The sequence below is a fragment of the Manis pentadactyla genome, chromosome X (assembly GCF_030020395.1).
Source record: "Manis pentadactyla isolate mManPen7 chromosome X, mManPen7.hap1, whole genome shotgun sequence".
Classification (NCBI taxonomy): domain Eukaryota; kingdom Metazoa; phylum Chordata; class Mammalia; order Pholidota; family Manidae; genus Manis; species Manis pentadactyla.
The window spans coordinates 9977415-9999509 of NC_080038.1; the positions used below are offsets into that span (position 1 = coordinate 9977415).

At 41.3% G+C, this 22095-nt stretch overlaps 1 protein-coding gene across 1 annotated transcript in view; it reads right to left on the bottom strand.

The window, feature by feature from the left end:
- The window catches only part of VEGFD (vascular endothelial growth factor D), a 36723-nt gene that overhangs the window by 7587 nt on the left and 7041 nt on the right, over positions 1 to 22095 (bottom strand). The window contains exons 2-5 of the mRNA XM_036912929.2: positions 12832 to 13042; positions 8836 to 9026; positions 5783 to 5931; positions 4449 to 4549 (exon numbers count right to left, since the gene is read on the bottom strand). Coding sequence (XP_036768824.1) covers positions 4449 to 4549; positions 5783 to 5931; positions 8836 to 9026; positions 12832 to 13042 — 652 coding nt within the window. The remainder of the gene's footprint in view (positions 1 to 4448; positions 4550 to 5782; positions 5932 to 8835; positions 9027 to 12831; positions 13043 to 22095) is intronic.

Sequence of the window (22095 nt, forward strand, 5' to 3'; positions counted from 1 at the left end):
GATACATTGTTTTTTCATGTGAAACCTTCGTAAGAGCGTTTATCAATTATACCATAATAAAAAACAATTTTTTAAATGCAAACTTTCACAAGCCAGTATTAGTACTAAAATACAGGTAGTCTGATGTTTATGAAGATTAAAAGGAGACAGGAACCAAAGGATTGGCATTGTAGAAATACACCTCAGACCTTCCAGCCTGTGGGTAGAAACAGGAATTTCCTCACTGCAGACCAAAACACTGATATAAAAGATACAATATGATAATGAAGTTGGATTCCAGGAACATCTGCTGGAAGATATGCTTGGCTGATAGAGGAGGTTCTGAGAAGTTTCTACACATTTAGCTGACAGATACTTCTAGAAAGAGTGTAAAACAATTGTATAACTAACACTCCACGTCTAATTCTGATCAAGTTGAAATTCATTGCAAAAAATGGGAGAGAGAGAAACTTTGGAAGAACTTGACTCTGTGTCACCTTAACACTCTTGAAGGTTTTGGAGGAAAGCGTGTTTGGTTTCTTCCCAAAATGTGTTTCTCTCCTGGTTTGCCTCATTTAGGGAATGGTGTCATCCTTCTTGGCCCACCTGCCGTATTGAGTCTAATCACCATATCCAACCAGTTCTGCCTCCATGAATTTGTTTTTCCTTTTCCATCATCACTACCGCCACTTCAATTAAGTCAGTACCTTGTATTTTTGGTGTACATGGCTGTCAGTCATCTTGCCACCAGAAGTTTTACCCCTTCAATCCAGTCTCCATAATATTATCAAATGCAAATCCAATCACATCATTCTACTGCGTTCAGTACCTTAAAAGATTTCTCCCTTTCACACACGTGCAAAAGCCAATTCTCCCACCAGGACATATGGGACCCTCCATAAACTGTACCTACTAACCTTCCAGACTCATCTTCTGTCTCTCTTATATACACCATATGTTCCAGCCATACCAAATTACAGCATTTTTTTTGTTCCCCTGATATGCCAGGGTCTTTCAGCCCCATGTATTTAGCCTTGTCCTTCTCTCTGCTAGTCATCCTTTCCCCAGAACGCTTCCTCAATTTTTGGAGGTTAGCTAAGTGCCCTTACCCTGTGCATATTTCTATCCTGTCTTTTCTTGCACTGCACACATTTGTCTGCTTATTTCTATGCTTCTTCCATTAATTAAAAATCCTGAAGGTAATAGGGGACTAGGTCTTGTTGTTCTGACATATAGTAGGTACTTGATAAATGCTTGCTGAATTTATCTGGTGTGATAAAAGGGTCCTGACATAGGCCAATGTATGGAGACTGAAGAATCCCAGCCAGCATTCCAAGACATTGGGTTAAACCACATTATCTTGCCAATATCTGAGCATGAATGATGTACCAAAATGGCAGTCTCATGTCATCCAATCTCATAGTTTTAACGTCTTTGTGGTTGACGATCTTTGAGGGGTCATGTAGAATGGGTGTTGAAAGGCTAGCTCTGGGGGGATTCCAGTCTGAATTGCGTGAAGAGGAAAAATGGTGAGCTTCATAGGCCATATGCCAGAGAGGCGCGTGTCACTCTGGGGCAAGGAGAGAACAGGACAGTTAAGAGGCTCTTGAAAGATTTGCCTGAAGCACTAGGTGGCAGCAAACATTCGCTCAGACAGTTGAAGCCGCTGTTTCTGCACTCTCGCGTAGCTTTAGGGAAACAGCCCCCTCCCCCTCCGCCCCCTACGTGTTCGCTGAACTTCAGCTGAGCAGCGGGCGGAGGATGGCCTCAATGCTTACAGGCTAGTGCAAAGCACCAGAGACTGGGTGGAGGAGGACTAAAGCGAAGCAGCATCCAGCTAAGGGTGATACCCTGAAGTATTCTATACTGATTTCAAGCATAGGGAGGCTGACGATGGGATACCACTGTGTTCCGTTCTCAGCCGTGGTCCATTGATCTTTTTTAATCAATAAGTTGATGGAATTTTTCCAAGTAAATTCTTGCAGTTGTGGCTATCTCGAGGAATCTAAAATGCAGAATTAAGACTCCCCAATATTTTTCCCTTTTTGGGGTATTGTTTGTTTTTTAATAGCTTAGAGCAATGAGTTGAATCTAACAAGATGAAATTAAACTGGACTTGGATTCACTAACCTAAGTATGCTCATTCTGGGAAAAGCAGTCATAGAAAAGGCAGTTGGTTTAACAGCCTCAAGTGAGAAAAAGGTGTTTAGTGAACAGTAAGCTCAGTGGGGCCACTGAGAAGTGACCGTGAACTTGGCCCACATTAATAGAATTATGAGATTTGAAAACTGGAAGTGATGGTGACCTAGGCTGCCTCATGCCTCTCACTTCCATTACTGCTACAACTTCCCACAAGGTCCTTGCCTTCTTCCCTGCCCCAGGCCACCCATCCTCTGCTACACTGTCACTGGGTTGAGTTGGTTAAAATGCTAATTGATGCTGTCCCTTTCCTGCGTGAACAGCTGAGTGGTTTTCTCTTTGTTCTTAGCACCACACCCGAGCTCTGGGACAAGGTTCACAGGACCCCCTGTGAACCTATCCAGTTTCCTCTCTCACATCTCCCCAGCCCCCTCCCATTATTTCCCCAGCATGCTAACCTTCTTCCAGCTCCCCGACAGGCTCGGTCCTCTCAGCTCCAGTCCTGAGCACTCACTTTTCCCCTGCTCAGAGTGCCTCTCCTTCCCTGCTGCTCTTCCCACTCTCACCACACTTAAGCACCAGCTGAGTCCCTCTACAGGCAGCATTACCTTCACCAGAAAGAAGCTGCCTCACCCAAGGTTACGTCCGCTCCCCATGGCATCCCATATCCAATGAGAAGGCCACAGGACCCAGCTCCTTTGCCTCCATTTGAAACATGCCCCCAAGGGCCGTCCCAGCCTCAGCTCACCATAGGATTGGCTGGCACCTCTTAGCAAACCTCTGAGTATAAACCTCTCTCAGAAGCTTGTGTATAAGGGAAACCTCGACTGTAACAGCCTTTAAGCTCTCTATATATTGCCTCCCACGGTAACTTTCTAACACTATTAAAAATGAGTCACACGGACAATTACATTGGTCTACATGGCCCTACAGAGTAAAACCTGAACTAATGGTTTGATGCTCTAGAGCCGGGCTATCCAACATGGTAGTGGCTACTGAACACGAAATGGCAATTGAGATGTGCTGTAAGTGTAAAAGACACACTGGACTTCAAAGACTTAGCATGAAGAATGAAGGATGTCTCAATAAATTTTATATTGGTTGCATATTAAAAAGGAGGCTATTTTTGATATGTTGGATTAAATAAAATATATGAAAATTCATTTCACCTGCTTCCTTTGGCCTTTTTAATGTGAGTACTATAAAATGTAAGTTACATATATGGCTTTCCCTGTAATTCCATTGGGCAGTCCTGTTCTGGAGAGAGAGATTTAGGTTCAGTACAGTTCACTAACAACAAGAGTGTCCCCAGCGGGCTGCCTCCGCGGGTGGCGACTTCCCCTGTGACTGATGCATATTCTGTAGAGGACGGCAGAGCACTTGGCGGGAAGGACGCAGATGACATCCAAGACCTGCATGGTACTTAAACTACATGAACTTTAAGTGTTGCTCAAATCCTGAGTTGAGCTTTTATGAAAACATTCAGAAGGAAGCTACAAGACAGAAGTACAGGATGCAGAATGTTATTTCCAGTTCCTAGGAAAACATTCCTTGGAGTTTAATCCTTACTAATCTTACGTGTAGATTATCGTTTAAAACAAGCAAGGTCCAAAGTACACGACTCCTTGAGATTTTTTTCAGTGGAACATGTCACGTTCTCTGGAAAAACAGTTTTTAACATGCACTCCCTTTCAACCAAATGTTCATCACCAAAATTCATTGCATTTACGAGTTAGGGGCGGCAAGAGCCATGCTCTGCTCTTCCTTCGCCCTAGTTTCACAAAGTTTTCTCTTATTCCCCATTATTCTCAAATAATTGGCATGTTTTCACATGATGCAGCTGAAAGAAACCAACAAGTCCAAAATTACTTTATGTTCCCATGAGACTTTTATACAAATGAAGTAGCCAAATGTGGCTGGCTAGTGTTGAGTACTGAGCTGGCTCCCATTAAAGGTTCCCATCCTCTTCCACGCTCAAGGTTGGGATGGTCTAATCACTTCGGGCTCTTCTTTAAGATTAAGAAGCAGAGTCATGCATTGGCAGGCTTGCTATATAATTAGAGCACATAGGGCTCTGGGACCTGATTGCTTCTATCATTCTTGGCTATGTGATCTTAAGAAAATTACTAGGTATCTTGGTGTGTCCATTTTGTAATTGTAAACACAAGGGGATACTAATAGTACATTATAAGACTGTTGTGAGGATTAGATGAGTTACTACATATCAAAGGCTTATCACAACATTACCTGCTCATAATGTGTACTCAACAAATGTTAGTTGCTGTTGTTATTTTGATTATTATGACTATTGTTTCACTAGCTACCCTTACCTTCCATTCCACTGAGTGGATTCTCCTCCTGTAAAACACATTTACATTTGTTGTTATCCCATAGCATGTCAATAGGACAGAGTTTCTTGGAATGGGAACAGCTAGGAAAAGAAAACAAGAAGCCAGATTTAAAAGCTTTCAAGGGCAATCATACCTTTGGAACGTTTTTTAAAACACTGAATAAATTTCTGAGTGGAGAATAGGTAAGATTTTTAAGGAGCTTAATTCCTATTTATAAACTGCATGTTATCACATAGTGATTCTGTAATTACAAATAACCTATTTGAGAACTTTTGGAAACTAAACTGTCCTTTTAGAGAGTTATAATCTTTTTAAGAAGATAGGTGTTAGAATGATGCAAATTAGCTGTAAACAGAGCTTATTTACTGGAAGTAGATATTGTTCTAACATAGCTCCTAAGCATTATCTTCTTTAACGTGGAAATAAGAACACCGACCAGGACAGCAGGAACACTTTCAGGATGAGTGTTCCTTTTCTATGAACTTTCTTTTCTGCTTGAAAGAGACAGAGGTGCCCTCTCCACTCAGCATTAACTAACATGTAACCACCAGTTCACTCCTGCACTGACCACTCACACAATGTGTGTATTGCTTCACTTTTGCCAGATCTAGGTATCCAACTTCGTTGTTTCATGTTTTCATTCAGTGTTTGTAATTAGCCCTTTCTTTGTTTCTCTATATTAAATTCTTTTCTTTCCAAACCCATGATTCTCACCTTTGATCTCAGAACACTTTGGGGTGTCATAATTTGTCTCATAAGGAATCACAAAATACTCTAAAGAAAATTTCCAAGTCAAATTAATTTTAAGTCATTTGAATTTAAAATAAGAAATTTCCATTTGGTAATCTTAAAAGGGAGGGCAAGAAGACAGTCAAACTAAGATGCAGATCGTTTGGCCACTCCCCATGACTTCAGGAGCCCTTTCTTCTCCTGCTGATTTGAGCACTGAACTGTTTGAACAGCCTGAGATGAGCTTTAAGTTATGCTTGTTCTAGAATGAGGGAACATGTGCCAAATTTGAGGTTGGAATAGAGTCTTACAAGGGTATTAGACTATATGTATTAAGAACAAAGGTGTCTGTAAGTAGACCCGGTGAGTTCCTAACCACTGAGCTTTCGGGTCCTACTATAATATATATCTAACACCTAATAAAAAATATATTTGCCAAACAGTTATTACCAGTAGATCTGGGGTAGAAGCTGAAAGATGAAAACTTGAGGAGAAAGTGATGACTCTATAATTAATGAAGTCCTCCTAACACGCAACTTTAGCAAAGGCAAAAACAATTATAATCGAGTACAAGACATGCTTACCGATCTTCTTCTGGGATCTGGATGGATCTTCTGATAATGGAGTATGGATGGCGGGGAGCTGTTGGCAAGCACTTACAACCTGTGTGGTTGGCAACTTTAATCGGCACTAATTCAGGTACTGATGTCAAAGGCACTGATATCTCAAAGAGCTAGAATGGAGAAAGATAATACATACGTATTTTTTTTAATGATAATAATTTCTATAGTCTGCATTCTTGCCTTTGTCCTTCATGGCAGTGACTTTAAGCAAAGTTGTCCAATAAGAATAGAACTAATAAGGATAAGGCCTGACATGATGGAAAGAATACTGGGCTGGGAGTCAGGAGACCAGGGGTTTCTCCAACTTCATCAAGTATTGAAGCTTGATCAAACTCTTAACTTTTGCTATCACTGGTACCCTTATAAAAGGGACTTCTGGTCCTTGCTTCTGCTTTAAATTCCAGTGTAAATTGGAAGGATTAAATGAAATTATAGCTACAAAGTTTCTTTGGGACCATGGCGAATAGATTAGTGTTCAAAATAAGATTATTTACTTTTCCCTTCTCATATCATCTCTGTTGAAGGCATATCGTTTGCTGTTCCTTGAGTTTAGACTTGGCCATGTGACTTGCTTCGGCCAACAGGGTGTTAGCAGGCATGGCACAACTACAAACTTGAACCGTGCATGCTTGGTGGGGCTGCATATGCTGTAGCCATGAGAAGGGCACAACCTGGCAGGTTTGCTGGTCTAAGGGATGAGACACTGGGAACACACCCGGACTCAACCTGCAGCTTGGAGTCAAGCCCAACTGAGCCCGCTCAGGATTAACTGAATCTCAAACAGATGAGTGAGAATAAGTAACTGTTTGAAGCTACTGAGTTGTAAGGTATTTATTATGCAGCATTACATAGTAATAACAGACTGGTACAAGATGATCATGCCCAACCAAATAATTGTAGGCAACATGAATATCACTCTTTCTCTGTTTCTATATGCCAGGCCCTGTTTTACATCAATTCATTTACCCTTATAACATTATAGGGTGGGGTTTATCCTCCCTCCCCCAACTCCACAGGCAAAGAAACAGATGTATAGAGAGGTTACATACCTTGCCTAAGGCCACCCAAATATTGATTGGAAGAGTAGGGACTGGAACCCAGGCAGTCTACTCTACAGTCAGAGGTGATACTCCTAAGAATATGCCTTAATTAATTTTTGGAATATAACTGCTATGACCAGAAGAAGTAAGGTGGGATCTTGTCAAGTAGAACTTAGAGAAATGCCAATTACTTTGTTTCTAGACTGGTTGTATGATGCATGGATGAATTTGAATTTGATTTTAATGTTCTGCCCATTCAATCACCACTCCATGTAGTCATTACTACATGAGTATTCATTTATTCACTTTGATTCTAAGAGGTATTTTATCAAATAGTCCATAACCTTGGGATGAGAGGTAGTTTTTTAAAAACAACTATTAAAATGTTTAAGCATGCATATTTGGAAAGGAAAACTGCTGTACACTTATGCTTAAGTACCTTCTTAAAAACTAATCATTTGTTGAGTACAGCAGTCAAAATACTCAACTATCTATTGAGTGGAAATAATCCATTAGAGTTGTGTTTATTCTGACCTCTTAATATGTAATGGAACTTCCAAGACTGTAAGTAATAGCGTTTTTAGAGTGTTTACTTTGCATAAACTTTATTTTCTTGTGAAATTTTCCAGCTATGCTCCAGGGAATAACATGGTCTTGCACTAAAGCCTCTTATATTATGCAAACTTTGTTTCTCCCGACAGCTGATGCTAAGCCATACTTATGTCATTTTTTCCCTGTCAAACAGTAAGAGGTCAGAATTTTTACAAGTTCCAAGATCCTCTAAAAGACTTGAGAAAAAGAAACTGCAGTTTGGGGATATTTTGCGGGAGGAACAAAATTAAGAATAGGTTAACCTGTTATCAAACAAATCAGCAATCCATTCTTTCCATCCAGTTAAATAATTACCTAACATGGCTATTTTTAGTGCATATATAATTTTATTGTATACCTTTTATAACCATGAGAATAGACTATAGGCATATGTGACAACTAAATGAATATATCAACATGCATGAGGAATTGACAACATAGAACCAAAAGGAATATACTTTGACTTACAGCTTTTGGATATGTTTTACTCCCTAAGTTTGTTATTACTGCTCTCCTATGCAACATTTATTATATTTCACAACAATGTGGTAGCGATAGAAAGGAAAACTTATCTGCTGAGCAAAAGGGATTTTATAAGACGGAGAGGGAAGAATTATTCCCTTATGGGGACTGCAAAATTATTTTCAAAGTTCTTCTGTGCTAACTAGTCTCCATTTGCCCCTCTAGAGATGCCATCCCCCTGCCTTCCTTCCCCACGGGGCTGTGTGTCCCGGGACGCTGACCTCCAGATCCAGGCCCTCTGGCCTCCTCCACCCCGCCCCCACCCCATGTCAGGCTGGCAGGGGCCACCACTGCTCCAGCGGGTGCAGCAGCCCGCCCCTCCACTCCCTGTCTGGGTGCCCATGTCTGCTCCATCCCCTTGTCTCTTGGGTCTAAGTGGGCACAGCTCCTCCTTTCTGCTAGCCCTGGGAACTTCTAGACTAGCCCGCCCACCTGCCTCTAACCCTGCCCACCCCCTTCACTCAACTCTTCTCCATCATTCCATTTGAACAACACAGAACCTAAGGAATTCACAAGAGCATAGCTGTCTTCATTTCTTTTAATGTCTGTTCTAGTAACTTCCATGATTTTCTGATTATTGACCTTATAGCATCAGAGAAACAGTAGCTGATAAGAGTTCAGGCTCTAGAGTCCCACAGACCTGGTTTGAATCCCAGCTCTGCCATAACTTACCTCCCGGAACCTCAGTTTCCTTACCTATACAGAAGGATAGTAAGATACCCTTTTAGTTTGCTTCAGGGATTAAACAAGGTAACGCACAGAAATTATTTAGACCAGGGCTCGGCAAAAAGCTCAGTAGTAGCTGTCAACACTGTCATCAGCAGGGCTTTGCAGAGGGCACGCCTGCTGAGGTCCTCACACCTGTTTGGAGACGTACGAGGTGCTGGTGTTCACACAGATGAGGCTCTCCTCGTTGCAGCAGCCACCACACCGGAACACGTTCACACAGGGAGGCTTGAAGAACGTGTCGGTGCTCCTCCCCAGCTCGCTGGCCACCTCCACACACGTCTCTCTGGGGCTGCACTGGGTTCTTTGCCATTCCTCATCTATAACTGCAGACAGGAAGCTCATTGGGGCAGCAGCAGAGATGGCCCTGCCATGCCCATGTGGGCCAGGCTCATGCAGAACACAGTCGTTTTCACATTCGGGGGGCTTATTTATTGCTCTAGATGGAGATTTTTTTTGTCAGTCCTTTAACCAAAGACTGCTTTCAGAAAGATTAAACCCAAAGTCTATGTTCTCTCCCATTTATACACTATCTTAGTAGAAGAACCAGTTGACCTTTGAACAATGCAGGGGTTAAGGGCACTGGCCCCCCTGCAGTTGAAAATCCTCAGAAAATTTTGACTCCCCCACACTTAGCCACTAATAGCCTACTACTGCCTGGCTTACTGAAAACATAAACAGTCTATGAACACATATTTTGTATATGTATTATACACTGTATTCTTACAATAAAGTAAGCTGAAGAAACATTTTTTCAAATTGTTGCAAATCTCCAAAAAATGTCCATTTATTGTAAAAAATCTGTATATAAGTGGACCTGTGCAGTTCAATCCCACACTGTTTAAGGATCAACTGTAGTTTTATTTTTCTTTGGTGAAGAATAATACCATGTCCTGCATAGAACTAACTATACTGGGCACATCTGGAGAAGCTGGCTAATAAGGAAGTAAATGGAAGCATGTGTTATTTATTAAGCAATTTATAGGACACAGCTGGATAGCATTTTTTCTACTTGAAGCCAGGTGTGGGTAGGTTTTAGCACCATCAAGAAATACATTTCTGTTAGCTGCTTAAGTAACTGTAATAGGATTCAAACCTGGCAAACATGAGAATGGAAATTAAAGTGCAGCTAATCTTTCCTCAAATGAGAGCTTTCTCATTTGCAAGTGTCGGAAACTGATGTTTACATAACAAGATGAAATAAGTCAGTTCATTGGAACAGAAGAAGCAATATTCTGGCCATTTAGCTAATTTGAAGGAAACAAGAAAAAGAGACAAGCCTCTGGGAATAAAAAGCTTACAAACATTCTTGTAAAACAGTGCTTGTTTTTCTCTCCTAGTTTACTTTTTTAAATTAGATTTTGACGCTTTGATGCTTAATGTTGTACTGCCTTTTACCAGTGGTTTGGGGAAATGACTCAATTTTATGATAAAGCCAGCTTATTTAAAGGCTCTCTTTGAGCTTGCCATGGGGCTGTGGAGTGTTTCATGTTGGGAGTGGTGGCGCAAACCTGTTGGGGTAGGCAGCTTCTACGCTGACCCCCAGCAATGCCCACCCCTGGTGTTCACAACCTTGAAAAATCCCCTCCTCTGTGTATGGGCAGGACCTAGTGACTCGATTCTTATGAAGAGAAGGCAGCCATTGTGATGGGATGTCACTTCCATGAGTAGGTTTTAAAGACTGTGCCTTCTGTCTTGCTGGCACTCTCCCTCTTGCCTTCTCAGCGTGTGGGCTTGGATGAAGTGAGCTGCCACACTGGAAAGGTCCATGTGGCAAGGACCTGAGGGCAGGCTCTGGCCAACCACCAGTGAGGAACGGGGACCCTCAGGCCAACCGCCAGTGAGGAACTGAGTCCTGCAAACCACCACTGAGTGAACATGGAAACTCATGCGGCCCCAGCTGCCTGTGGTCCAAGCTCACCCCTTGACTGAGGTCCCCTGAGAGGCCCTGAAGGACAGACAGATACCCATCTAGGCCATGTCAGCATTTCTGACCCACAGAAACTGTGAGACAAAAAAAGGTTTTTAAGTGGCTAAGTTTTGGGGTAACGATTATATAGCTGTAGACAAACTCTTTTCCATTTTTACCCCATCTTCACAAATTTGTATTGGTCTCTCCTCAGATCATTCTGAATTGCCATGTACGTGAACATGTTTCTACTAGAGAGAACTTCTGTTTGAAGTATACAGATATAATCTTGTGTTGGAGATGTGACCCTCGTTTCTAAATTATCCTCTTAGAACACCTTTTCCATTTTATTTTTCCTTTCCCCCAACCTTAATCTCAATTTTCCTCATGTGTTACTTCTTCAATCACTGAAAACACAAAATACAAGATGTCTGGCCAGCTGAGAAATATTGCATATACTACCCAATTTGCCAAACTTTGTTTTTTTCATAGTAAAATCTTCTATCCTAAGAAATCTTAAAAAATTTTTGATTATGAATAAATTTATATGAGGGGTCTGAAGGCTATAAACATGAGGGAGAAATTACCCCAGAAGGTATTAATGTAGGTATTATTTAATTCACTATTATTAATCATGAATTCCGGAAAAACCAAGTAATCACCTGAAGAAAACATCCCCTGTCTAAAGTTTTGCTTAAATGTTGCTTTCCATTTGCTTTTTTTATAAAACTAAGTCTTGAAACTTGGTGCAGTAAGATATTAATCAAAACTGTGTGGAGCTATGATCAGGGTGCTGACTAAAGGCACCCTAACTCTGCTATTCTTTACTACTGCCCGGCAGGACTGCCCCACCTCAGGGACGACCCTGAAATCCACGACAGAGAGTTGGTGACAAATTATAATTGGTGTGGCACACCCATTTGATTATTTGCCACTTCTAACTCAGTAAGTAAATTTAGATGATCCCCCATGTAATAAGAGACATTTAGAGCTGGCAAATTCCATATTCTTTTATGTTTTTAAAACATTAAAAATTTTTTTTACAGTTTCCTCCTTAGAGAATGTGTCACTAGCTTTTTAAAATCACCTAGTCTTGGTTTTATGGTAATGCTGCTATCTTCATCTCCACCAAGTACGTCCAGGGTCACGTCAGGCCTTCAGACAGGTCATCTGGTTAAGAGGCCTTGGCTCTCCAGGTGAGGCTGGATGCCTCTGTGCTCATAAAGTCCATGTTATTCAACCATCTCAGCTTGTTTAGACACACAGTCACATGCATGAGCACAAGGAATCCTCTTCACCTCACACCTTGGTGCTACCAGGGGTTTTTCCTGCCTAAACACCTCCCCATGGCCAACAGCAGCCCGTGCAACAGTATCTTTTTTACAAACAGAAAAAAAATAAGGATGACTCTAGAAAGGAAAGAATAATTTTGGTCAGTTTGAATTATTAGATATAATCCAGTACCAGGTAATCGTATGTTACTCAAATCTAAAATTGTTCCATCAACGATGCCACAGTGGCTCTTCTTTGTTCTGACATATCATCAAAATGGTAAATGCCTAATCGGAGGCCACACAACTTAATTTGGCAAGTGTTCCACCCATTATGGCCCAGGGCACGACAGACAATGGTTTTCTTATAAAGACCCTCCATAGCTTACTAGGGATCAATCATTCCCTTTATCTCAAATCAGGTTACTTTCTAGTCTGAACAACAGTTTGGATTCTTTCGTCTAGGGACCATCCCCCCGCCATTATTCAGTTTCCAACTCCTACTTTTTGTTTTTACTAAAACATCACAGAACGTTGAAGAAATAAAAAAGCTATAACTAGTCTACTGTTTTTATCTACATACATGTGGCTAGAACGCTCCTCACTCATGACTCTAGGTCGTTTTATTTTTTAGGTAAACCCAAGGATTTTTTTCTATTAAGAACTGTCTTCCTGGATTTGTTGTGCCCTCACACTTCTGAGTTTAATACATTTCTGTATCTTGAAGTGTTCTTTTGTGTTGACATTTGATCTCAAAATCATACTGAATATATTTCTCTGTGGAGTTAATGCAGAAAACCAGGATCCTCCACTAACACCAAAGCTATGAAACCAAAGGCCCCTTTGCTTCTCCCTAAACATCCCTGCCCTACTCAAGCATTTGGAAGAAAATGGCACATCTGTGTCCATCTGATAAAGAGCAAGCGTTGGCCTCCACATGCACACACCTACCTTTCAGTGTTTCAATGTCATAGAAAGTTGCCGCAAACCTGGTGGACCGATGGGAGGCTGAGCGAGAGTCCGTGCTGGTAAAACCTTTGAGCTTCAGTCGGCATTTCCATAGCTTCCAGTTGTCAAAGTGTGTGACTCGCAGCAGTTCCTCCAAACCAGAAGCCGCCCTAATCTGCTGCTCAGATCGCTCTAACATTGACAGAGAGGCCCGCTTAAAAAAACGGCACACAAAAAGACACTGGTTCAACATCAAGGTACTGGAGTTTTATTTGTCTCAATAACTTTCATTGCTAACATTAAAAACGTAAATAGAGCTGAAAAGAAATTACAGAGATGATTCAAATAATTAGGTTATTACACCAGGACCTAGAGAAAATGACATCTAGTATTTCTGATTCACATTCTGCTCATTTATGATTGAATCAAAGGAATTACTTATTCCATCTGGGTTCTCAGACATTTAAAAACGATACTGTGGTGATCCGAGTGGATTTCCGAATGCCGTGTCCCTATCCTAGTACCCTGAACCTGTGAATGTGACTTCATCGGGAAAAGGGTCTTTGCAAAGGTAATAAACTTAAGGGTCCTGAGGCGAGATCACCTGGATTATCCAGGGGGCGGGGTGGAGGGGCCTAAATACAAAGAGTGTCTTTGTAAGAAACAGAGGAGGGGAAGAAGAAGCACAGAGAAGGTTAAAGCGGTGTGGCCACAAACTGGGGGCGCCTGGAGGTGGCAGAAGCTGAAGAGGCAAAGCCGGATGCTGTCTCCCCAAGAGCCTTTGGAGGGAGCACAGCCCTGCTGACACCCTGATTTCAGGATTCTGGATCCCAGAACTGTCAGAGAATAAATTTAATAAATTTCTTTTGTCTTAAGCCACCAAGTTTGTGGTAATTTGCTACAGTAGCCACAGGAAACTAATATAGATTTTTAAATCATACTTTCCCCCTTTTTCAACCTATTTACTATTTCAAAGACATGATTTTTTTCTGATAATATGTACTTTCAGAGTTTATGTTGAAAATCTGCTTTCCACACAGTTGCACGAACCATACTGGCTGATACAATGCATGGATTTTTGAGAAAAAAAAACTCAGCCAACAAAAGATTTTCAGTATGTAGCCTGATTGTTCAAAATTAGGGGCTCAGTTACATAAGTAACCACATACATAAATGCATACAATAAAATGCTGTGGGATCATCAAAAGCAATGATGTAGATGTACACTGGGACAGAGCGAATAGAGCTCCTCCCTGGAGTCTTGCTGGAGGAACGGTCAGGTGGTCTGTCTGTGGTTAGGGACCCGGATTTTCTCTTGCACAGCGAGTGGTTACTGAGCTTTGTTTCGCTGGGTGGTTTGGATCTGTGGGCCGAGGGACGTTGTAGAGCCGGTGGAGGAGGGGATGAAGGACTGGCAGGGCTACAGGATAGTGCTGACGAAGGTGGGGGGAGAGGGAATCTATCCTGCTGCTGGGGAGGGACAGCAGGGTAACAGAGCTGGGCAAACAGGGCTTTTAGGAAGTTCTGCATGGGGTCGTGTGATGTGCTCTCTCCTCTACAGCCCTACCAAAAACTTCAGTTCAAATCTGCACCATTCATCAGTGGTTTGGGAGTAGGACTTTTTGTTTTGTTTTGTTTTAGATATGATGGATACTGAGCCATCATATCCACTGTCCAAGTGGATGCTCAGAAAAGCAAGTATGGTGCAAGTTGTATCTGATTTACTTATGGTATCTTTTTAAATTATTTGTGTAATGTACATCAGATATGTGTGTGGGTAAACAACCAGTGTTAATCATATATATAATTAAATATGTGTATGTCTATACACATATTACATACATATACGCACACATAAACACACGTAAGATATCTGCAGGGAGATACATGAAAATATAAACAATGGCTAATTCTCTACATTGGGGGTTGTCAAACTATAGGTTCCCTGGACTAATTCAGCCTGTTGCCCGCCTGTTTTCATAAACAAAGTTTTATTTAAACACAGCCATGTCCATTCATCTACATATTGTCTATGGCTGCTTTCATTCTACTATGACAGAGCTGAAATGTCATGACAGAGATCTTTACAGTAGTTTCGATCTGAGGTCACCTGTCCTTTTTTATTTAAATTAATATTCTCAGTTTTATATTTCTCATTATTCCATGTATCATATTGCCTCTTTTTTGAAATACTTATCAGACATATATTGTAGCCTTTTAATGTTCTTACCTATCTCTTAAATGTGCCTTCCTATTTATCCATTTTTTTTTCTCCCTTCATCTCTTTCATGTGTTATGGGTAAATTAATTGGTTCATCTTCCCAGTCACCAGTTCTCCAGCTGTGTGAGTCAAGAGTTTATTTTGTGAAGTTTTTAATTTCAATCACCACATTTCTACTTTCCAGTATTTCTTCTTCATTCTCCTTCACATCTGCTTTTTGTTTCATTTCTGTTTTTCCAAATTTGTCATTTTATTTTACATCATTATTCCTTCATCTCTTTGAGGGTCTTAAGTATACTTATGTTAAGCATTTCTTCAAACTGTTTTATATTTTAACCTCCTATGTATGATTTATATACTGATCATTAATTTTATTTGCTGTCTTTCTTAGAAATAATTACCTCTATCTGCTTTGGAATTCTGTTTAGTAGTCTCATCTTCATTGGGAAATTCATTTTTCTTTCCCCATCATTTAGAAGTTTTGTGGCTGCACCCTCCGACTCCTGGGACTCTGCATCCAGAATCTTGTTGGATATTTATGACTCAGGGATCAGCTTGGCTCAAGTCCTGGTTGCAAGGAAGTATGTGCATCCTCCTTTGCACAGGCAGGTTCAAAGACACAGTTCTAGGCAGCAATGAGTGGTGGGTCTCCCTTCCCCTTCCATGGATTTGGTACGGTGCACGCACGGAGCCCATCAGCCACCAGAGTTGAGCTCCAGGTGCCCTCTACCTTCCAGACTCGGAGCCCATCAGCTCTGCAGCTTTGGCTTCATGGGTTTTTTAAAATTAATTTTAATCGGGTTATAATATAATTGACATATACCATACTGAAGTCTGAGGTGTAGAATGTGCTGATTTTTTCAGCTTCATATTTTCGGTACCATTTCTGCAAATGTTTACCATCTGCAGATGTTTGCCATCATTTGATCAATTTTATATTTTATCTATCATTGCTACGGATGGTAAAAGATCTCAAAACATGAATTTAGAAGGCCATCTTGCTGGAAAGTTCAGATGTGAATGCGTGTGTGTGTGCATGCTTTTAATAACGGTGGGAGACTCCTGAATATGCTTGTGAGTGGAGGGAAAGAGACAACAGAGGAAGAAACTGAACACGCATGCAGGAGAGAAAAAGCAGGGACCTAGAAGGGTTGGTTTGACACAAGGTCCAGAGAGAAGTGGACACAGGAGGAAAGGAGGGGAGGGTCGCCTTCTGCAACAGGAGGCTCGAGGGGAGGGTCACCTTCTGCAACAGGAGGCTCACAGAGAATGATATGGCTCTGTAGCCAGCAGGACTGCTGTGGCCCTATGACTTCTCACTTCTCTGTGAAGTTTGAATCAAGGCAGTTTTGCGGAAGCGAGGAGAGAAGGAAGCCTGAAGAGCAGAGATGGGCTTTGTGGAATCGGCACTGAATTTAAGCAGCGTGCGAGAGCTTCTTCATCTAAGACATCTGGAGATGAAACTGAGTAAGGCCAGTGTCTCCAGCAACTCTGAAATTCAATGATTCTCGATTAAGGCTTGTCAATAGTTTCTCTTTTCCTGATTATGCACTGCCTCTTCTACTTGGACACTATAACTACATCATATTCAATTCAATCTTTGAAATAAAATTGTATTACAACACTCCTCCCACAAGATCATAATGAAACCAAATAGCTCTTTAATGTTTTCAAAACTGTAGTATATTGAAAAGATTTTTATTTATTGAGGCAAATTTCATTCAATACCATCCACAAATACAGACATGTGTATGGCTTCATAGTTCTTAAGGTTTCAATTCAGTCTCAGAAATTCTTTTAACCTATCCTACCATGAGAACTCAGGAGAAAACATCACATCTCTGGGTTGAATTGCTCATATGACTTGTCTCATCATAAAAAGTGCAGAGTTTACTCAAGTATTTGAGTTATTTAAGCATTAATTTAAGTCTCATAATTTAAAACCTAGCTCAAAATAACAGAAATTGCAGACAGTCATTTTATTATTACAAGTGGAAGTACTAACAATTCAGCATAAGCAGAAACCTGACAACTAATTCATCCGGGGACTACATTTACAAAGGCTCAAGAATGCTGTTTGTTTCCAATAGGCTTTCTTTCTACACTGGTTGATTTGAGTGTATTTCAGTATGATCTGGTAACTTTATGTTATCTGATTGGGGCAAGACAAAAGTTAAAAACTATAAATACAGTCCCAAATACATATTTAAACCATTGTTTTTAATGGTTTTAACTAGCAAAGCTTTGCCAGATTAATTGCTCATAATTTCTTCCTATTTTCTAATGAAAACTAAAATAATTAGAAAGCACTCAGCAAGAAGGAGGAAATGAAGCAGGGTTACCAGATCTCACTGATACAGCAGCATTTGTGTGTGTGTGTGTGTGTGTGTGTGTGTGTGTGTGTGTGTGTGCGGTAATTAATCCAAGACTATTAGCAATTTCACTTTAAAATAACAGATCATTTTCTGATGTCTCAGCTCTCACAAGCCGGTTTCTAAACTGTGAGGCTCAGGTCTTTGTCACAAGATTTTTACTTTTTTAAATATGGAGTGTTTTCTGCAGTACCATAGGAAGGGTAGCCATTTCTCCTTTTGTGAATTCCTAAGTTCACACAGCACATTCCCCTGAGAATCTGTGCCTCTCCATAGCTCAGGCGTATGCCGCATGTAGGCCAAGTGTGACGAAGATGGCAAGCGAGCTGTTGGAGAGGTCCGGTGGCTGGCTCTGAAGGTGGGTTGGAAGAGTCCATGTTGCGGGGAAATTGAAGGCCTTCTGTACTCCTACTAAAATGAACTCTGAATTTCTGTCCCCTTGCCCCTCAAAAATACCTAGTCAAGGAACATACTCAAAGAGTAAACAAAGGCATAATTTGGGCCTATCAAGGAGCCCCACTGAGAGTAACAGCAGGAGGGTCACTTTGGGCACAGAGCAAGTTGGGGAGGGGGGTCCTGGCAAATAAGGGGGGAAGAGCGGCTGGTGCACTCCGGCTCCCCTCTCCGCCACTAGCATGGCTGAATTCAGAGGCCAGTGGGAACCCAGTGCGGCCAGGGGTGTGGGGCAATGGGAACCCTCGCCCCTTGCTGATGGGATCGTAAAATGGGGCAGGCACTTTGGGAAAGAGTTCAGCAGTTCTTTAAAATGTTAAACATAAAGTTCCCGTATGATTGACTAATTCCACTCCTAAGTATTACTCAAGAGACAGAAAATAGATCAGTGGCTGCCCGGGGCTGGGAGTGGAAATGAGGGTTAACTGTAAAAGGGCATAAGGGATCTTCTATGGACGATGGCTGCACAGCTCAGCAAGTTACTAAAAAGCACCAAATTACTGATAACAGGAGAATGGGTAGATTTTATAGGATGTAAATTGTGGATCAATAGAGTTGTTTCAAACAAGAGAGAAGAAGGATTAGAAGCCTGAAGGCCTGGCTATTTGTACCAGTTCAGTAGGCGATGGAAAACACTGGAGTCTGAACAAGGGGACGCTGCGGGACCTCCACTCCACCAGTGCACTCCCGCTCATTTCTTTTTGCTCTGGCCTTACTCCAAGCTCTTCCCTCTGCTTGGAACGCCCTCCCCTCTCCATCTAGCTAAACCCTTCTCAGCAAGGTGTTACCTTCTTAGGGAAACCTCCCCCACAACGCCCAGCCCTGCGTGGGTCTCCTTCCCAGGTCACAGGGGTTCCTGGCACCCGGTCCTTCCTGCAGTGCTTACCCACACTGACACTGGTGAATTCTTTGTGTCCTTCCTGGCTTACGGCTTGTCTTCCCTCTGGCTGTAAAGGCCACTGGAGCACTAATTATATGTCTTATTCACATAGCAATCGTAAGAGCTAAATAAATATTCATTAAATTGTATGAAGTAACAAACTGATTCATCAAACACTGGAAAATCTCACCCTGAGATTATTCATTTGTTCACATGAATACTTCATTATCTTTTAAGTATCTTCCACCAGGTGTCCTCCTTCCAAGTCTAAATCAAATGCCACTTCTATCAAACTTCCTATGATGCCCCCACCTTGGACTCTATTATTTATAACCACATTGCATTTCCCTTACTAGACTATAGAATATGTGTCTGGTTCATCTTTTTACGTAATAAGCTCTTAATAAATAGCTGAAGAAGGAATCTATGAGTAATAAATACATACACACGTTTGACAAATAGCGACTGGGCTGAGGTTTATGTGGTCTGTTCAATGCTTTGTATAGAGTATTTCTCAAAACTTCCTGCACACACTAATTACCTGATCTTGTCGGGGTGCAGATTCTGCTGTACCAGGTTTGGAGTGCGACCTAGGACGCTGCATTTCTAACAAGCTCCCAGGTGATGGTGACACTGTTGGTTGGGTGGAGCACCCTTTGAGAAGGGTTTGTAGCAGAGGGTCTCAACCTTGGCTTCACCTTGAACAGAAGCTTCCAAGAAACGCTGATGTTTGAATCCCATGCTCAGACATTCTCAGTTTATAGGTCTGGGCTGCAGCTTTGCTATCAGGATTTTTAAAGACTTCCAAAGTTTTGAAGGCAGTACAGCATGGAGAAGACAAGTAATGACTCCATAGCATCTTACTACCCTGACGGACAGTGACTGCAATGGGGTCAGGGGGAGGGGAGAGGTGACTTGATAATATGGGTGAATGTTGAAACCACAATGTTGCTCATGTGAAACCTTCATAAGATTGTATATCAATGATACCTTAATTTTAAAAAAGTGGTTTCCACTTTATAGTGTAGCAAAGGAAAATTGTAAGCTAAATTTAATAAAATTGTTTACTAAGCTAAAAAAAACAAAAACAAAAAGAAACCTTCCTAAGTGTTTGCAAAGTCTTAGGGGAAGCTGGGTGAAAGACACAGCATAGGAATTCTCTCTACTATCTTGGCAACTTTTCTGTAAGTCTAAAATTACTTCAAAAGAAAAAGTTCATTAAAAAAAATCTTCCCAAGCAATTTTAATGAAAACAAGTAATTTGGGGGATGGTGCAAGTTAAAGTTCAAAGACCTGGGTTAGTGACCTGAGCTATGTACCAGTCCATTCAGTAGGGAAGAAATGGTAGATGCATGCTTAGAAATAGTGTTATTTCTTAAACCCCTTTGAGTTATACCTTGGATTCAAAATATTTATGTGAGTATTGAGATGAAGTGAATTTTCAAAGCCTTTTCTTGAGTCACCTGATTGACTGATTGTTTGTGGACCAATTCTCAACCTCTATGATGCTCAACAATACTGTTTTCCAGCACAAGCTGGTGGGCTGCCTTATGAGAGACCATCCTAAAAGACAGAATAAACTGCTGCTAAAATTCCCAAGAACCCAAACAACCCATTTCTCAAAAGAGAATTTTAAAAAAGTAAGTAGTGCTTTTACCTACTGGAATTCAACAGGCAAGAGTACACTGTAACCCTTTCACAAGGCAGTCTATAAACTGCTTAAAAGAAATAGAAATGAGAACATAAACATGGATGCCTAGTGGTTCGGATCCTGGTTCTGGGCTGCTATCAGACATTTAGGCAAGGAATTTCTTTTCTTTTCTTTATCCCCTTCACCTATACCTTAGGCAAGGAATTTCTGAGTGGGGACCCTGGCTGCTTTCCTCAGAGTTGCAAAAGCTTTTCTCAAGCCATTCCAGTCGCATTCTATTAAGAATCCTCCTGATCTAGACATGGAAAAAGAGACCAGCTTTCCAAAATTCCTCACTAGACCTCTTGAGAGCTGTGGGTCTAAGGCTATGTTTGCAAGCATTTTAAAATCTGTTGATGCTATTTTGTCAGACTGTGTTGCAAATATATCTCCAGCAAGTAATAAGGGAATGGAGTGAACAGAAATTGTGTACTGAGAATATCCAGAAGCTAGGGATGAGCTCTGGTGGGAACACATTTCACACAATGCTCCCTAGATTTGCATAGGGATTTACAAGCTTTGCCTGGGGGTACAGCTCTCTATTACTTGCCCTGGGGTTCAGGGCAACCACGCTCAGTAATTTCTCTTTGCTGTGGGTTTAAGAAGGTGGATCAGATTGCAACACAAATAGTTCTGTGTTCCCTCTACCGCTTAGCAATTTCTTGTTTGACTGGCAGAGCATTTTGCATTTCATCTTTAACTCGACATTTATGGCTTAGCCAAAACCACCAAATTTTTCCAGGTTCGGGGTCCAACTTGCACCATTGTGCTCCCAGATGTCCTTTGCAGATTTTATCCCCAGCCCCTAGCCTCCGCTTTCTCACCCTTCCACCTGTCAAAGACTCTTCTCGGGGCCAGGTTACACTTGTGAGTCCAAGTTGAAGTTTTGTGACTTTGTCTCCTGTAGCTCCCAAGCGGAAATAACATCCCCCAAATGGAACTTTGCCTGACATTGTAAACCCCTCTGTCATCTGAACAGACAGCTGACTGGAGAGGGGACAGCATGGATTTGAGTTGTTCAAAACCTGCTTTTAATGGTTTGGAAAATGTGTTGGCAGTTTCTTACAAAGTTCAACATAACATGATATCACAGCAGTCACCCTCCTGGGAATTTACCTTTGATAAATGAGGACTTCTGTTCACACAAAAACTTTTACAGTAATGGGTTTTTTTGTTTTTTTATTTTGCTATCATTAATGTACAATTACATGAACAACATTATGGTTACTAGACTCCCCCTATTATCAAGTCCCCACCACATACCCCTTTATAGTCACTGTCCATCAGTGTAGTAAGATGCTATAGAATCATTACTTCTCTTCTCTGCTTTACACTAATGTTTATAGCAGCTTTCTTTGTAACAGCCAAAAAAGTGGAAACAGCCCATACGTCATTCAGTGGGAGAACGGTTAAGCAAACTGCTACATGCACCCTGTGGAGTACTGCTCAGCAATAAAAAGGAAGGAACTGCTGGTACAGATCTCAAGGGTATCAGGAGTGAAAGAAGCCAATCTCAACAGGTTATACACTGTGATTCCATTTATCACATCTGCAGAAAAGCAAAACAATAGTGATGGAGAACAGAACAGAGGTTGCCAGAAGTTGGGGGGTGAATATGACTATAAAAAGGTAGCAGAACTCATGTAATTGT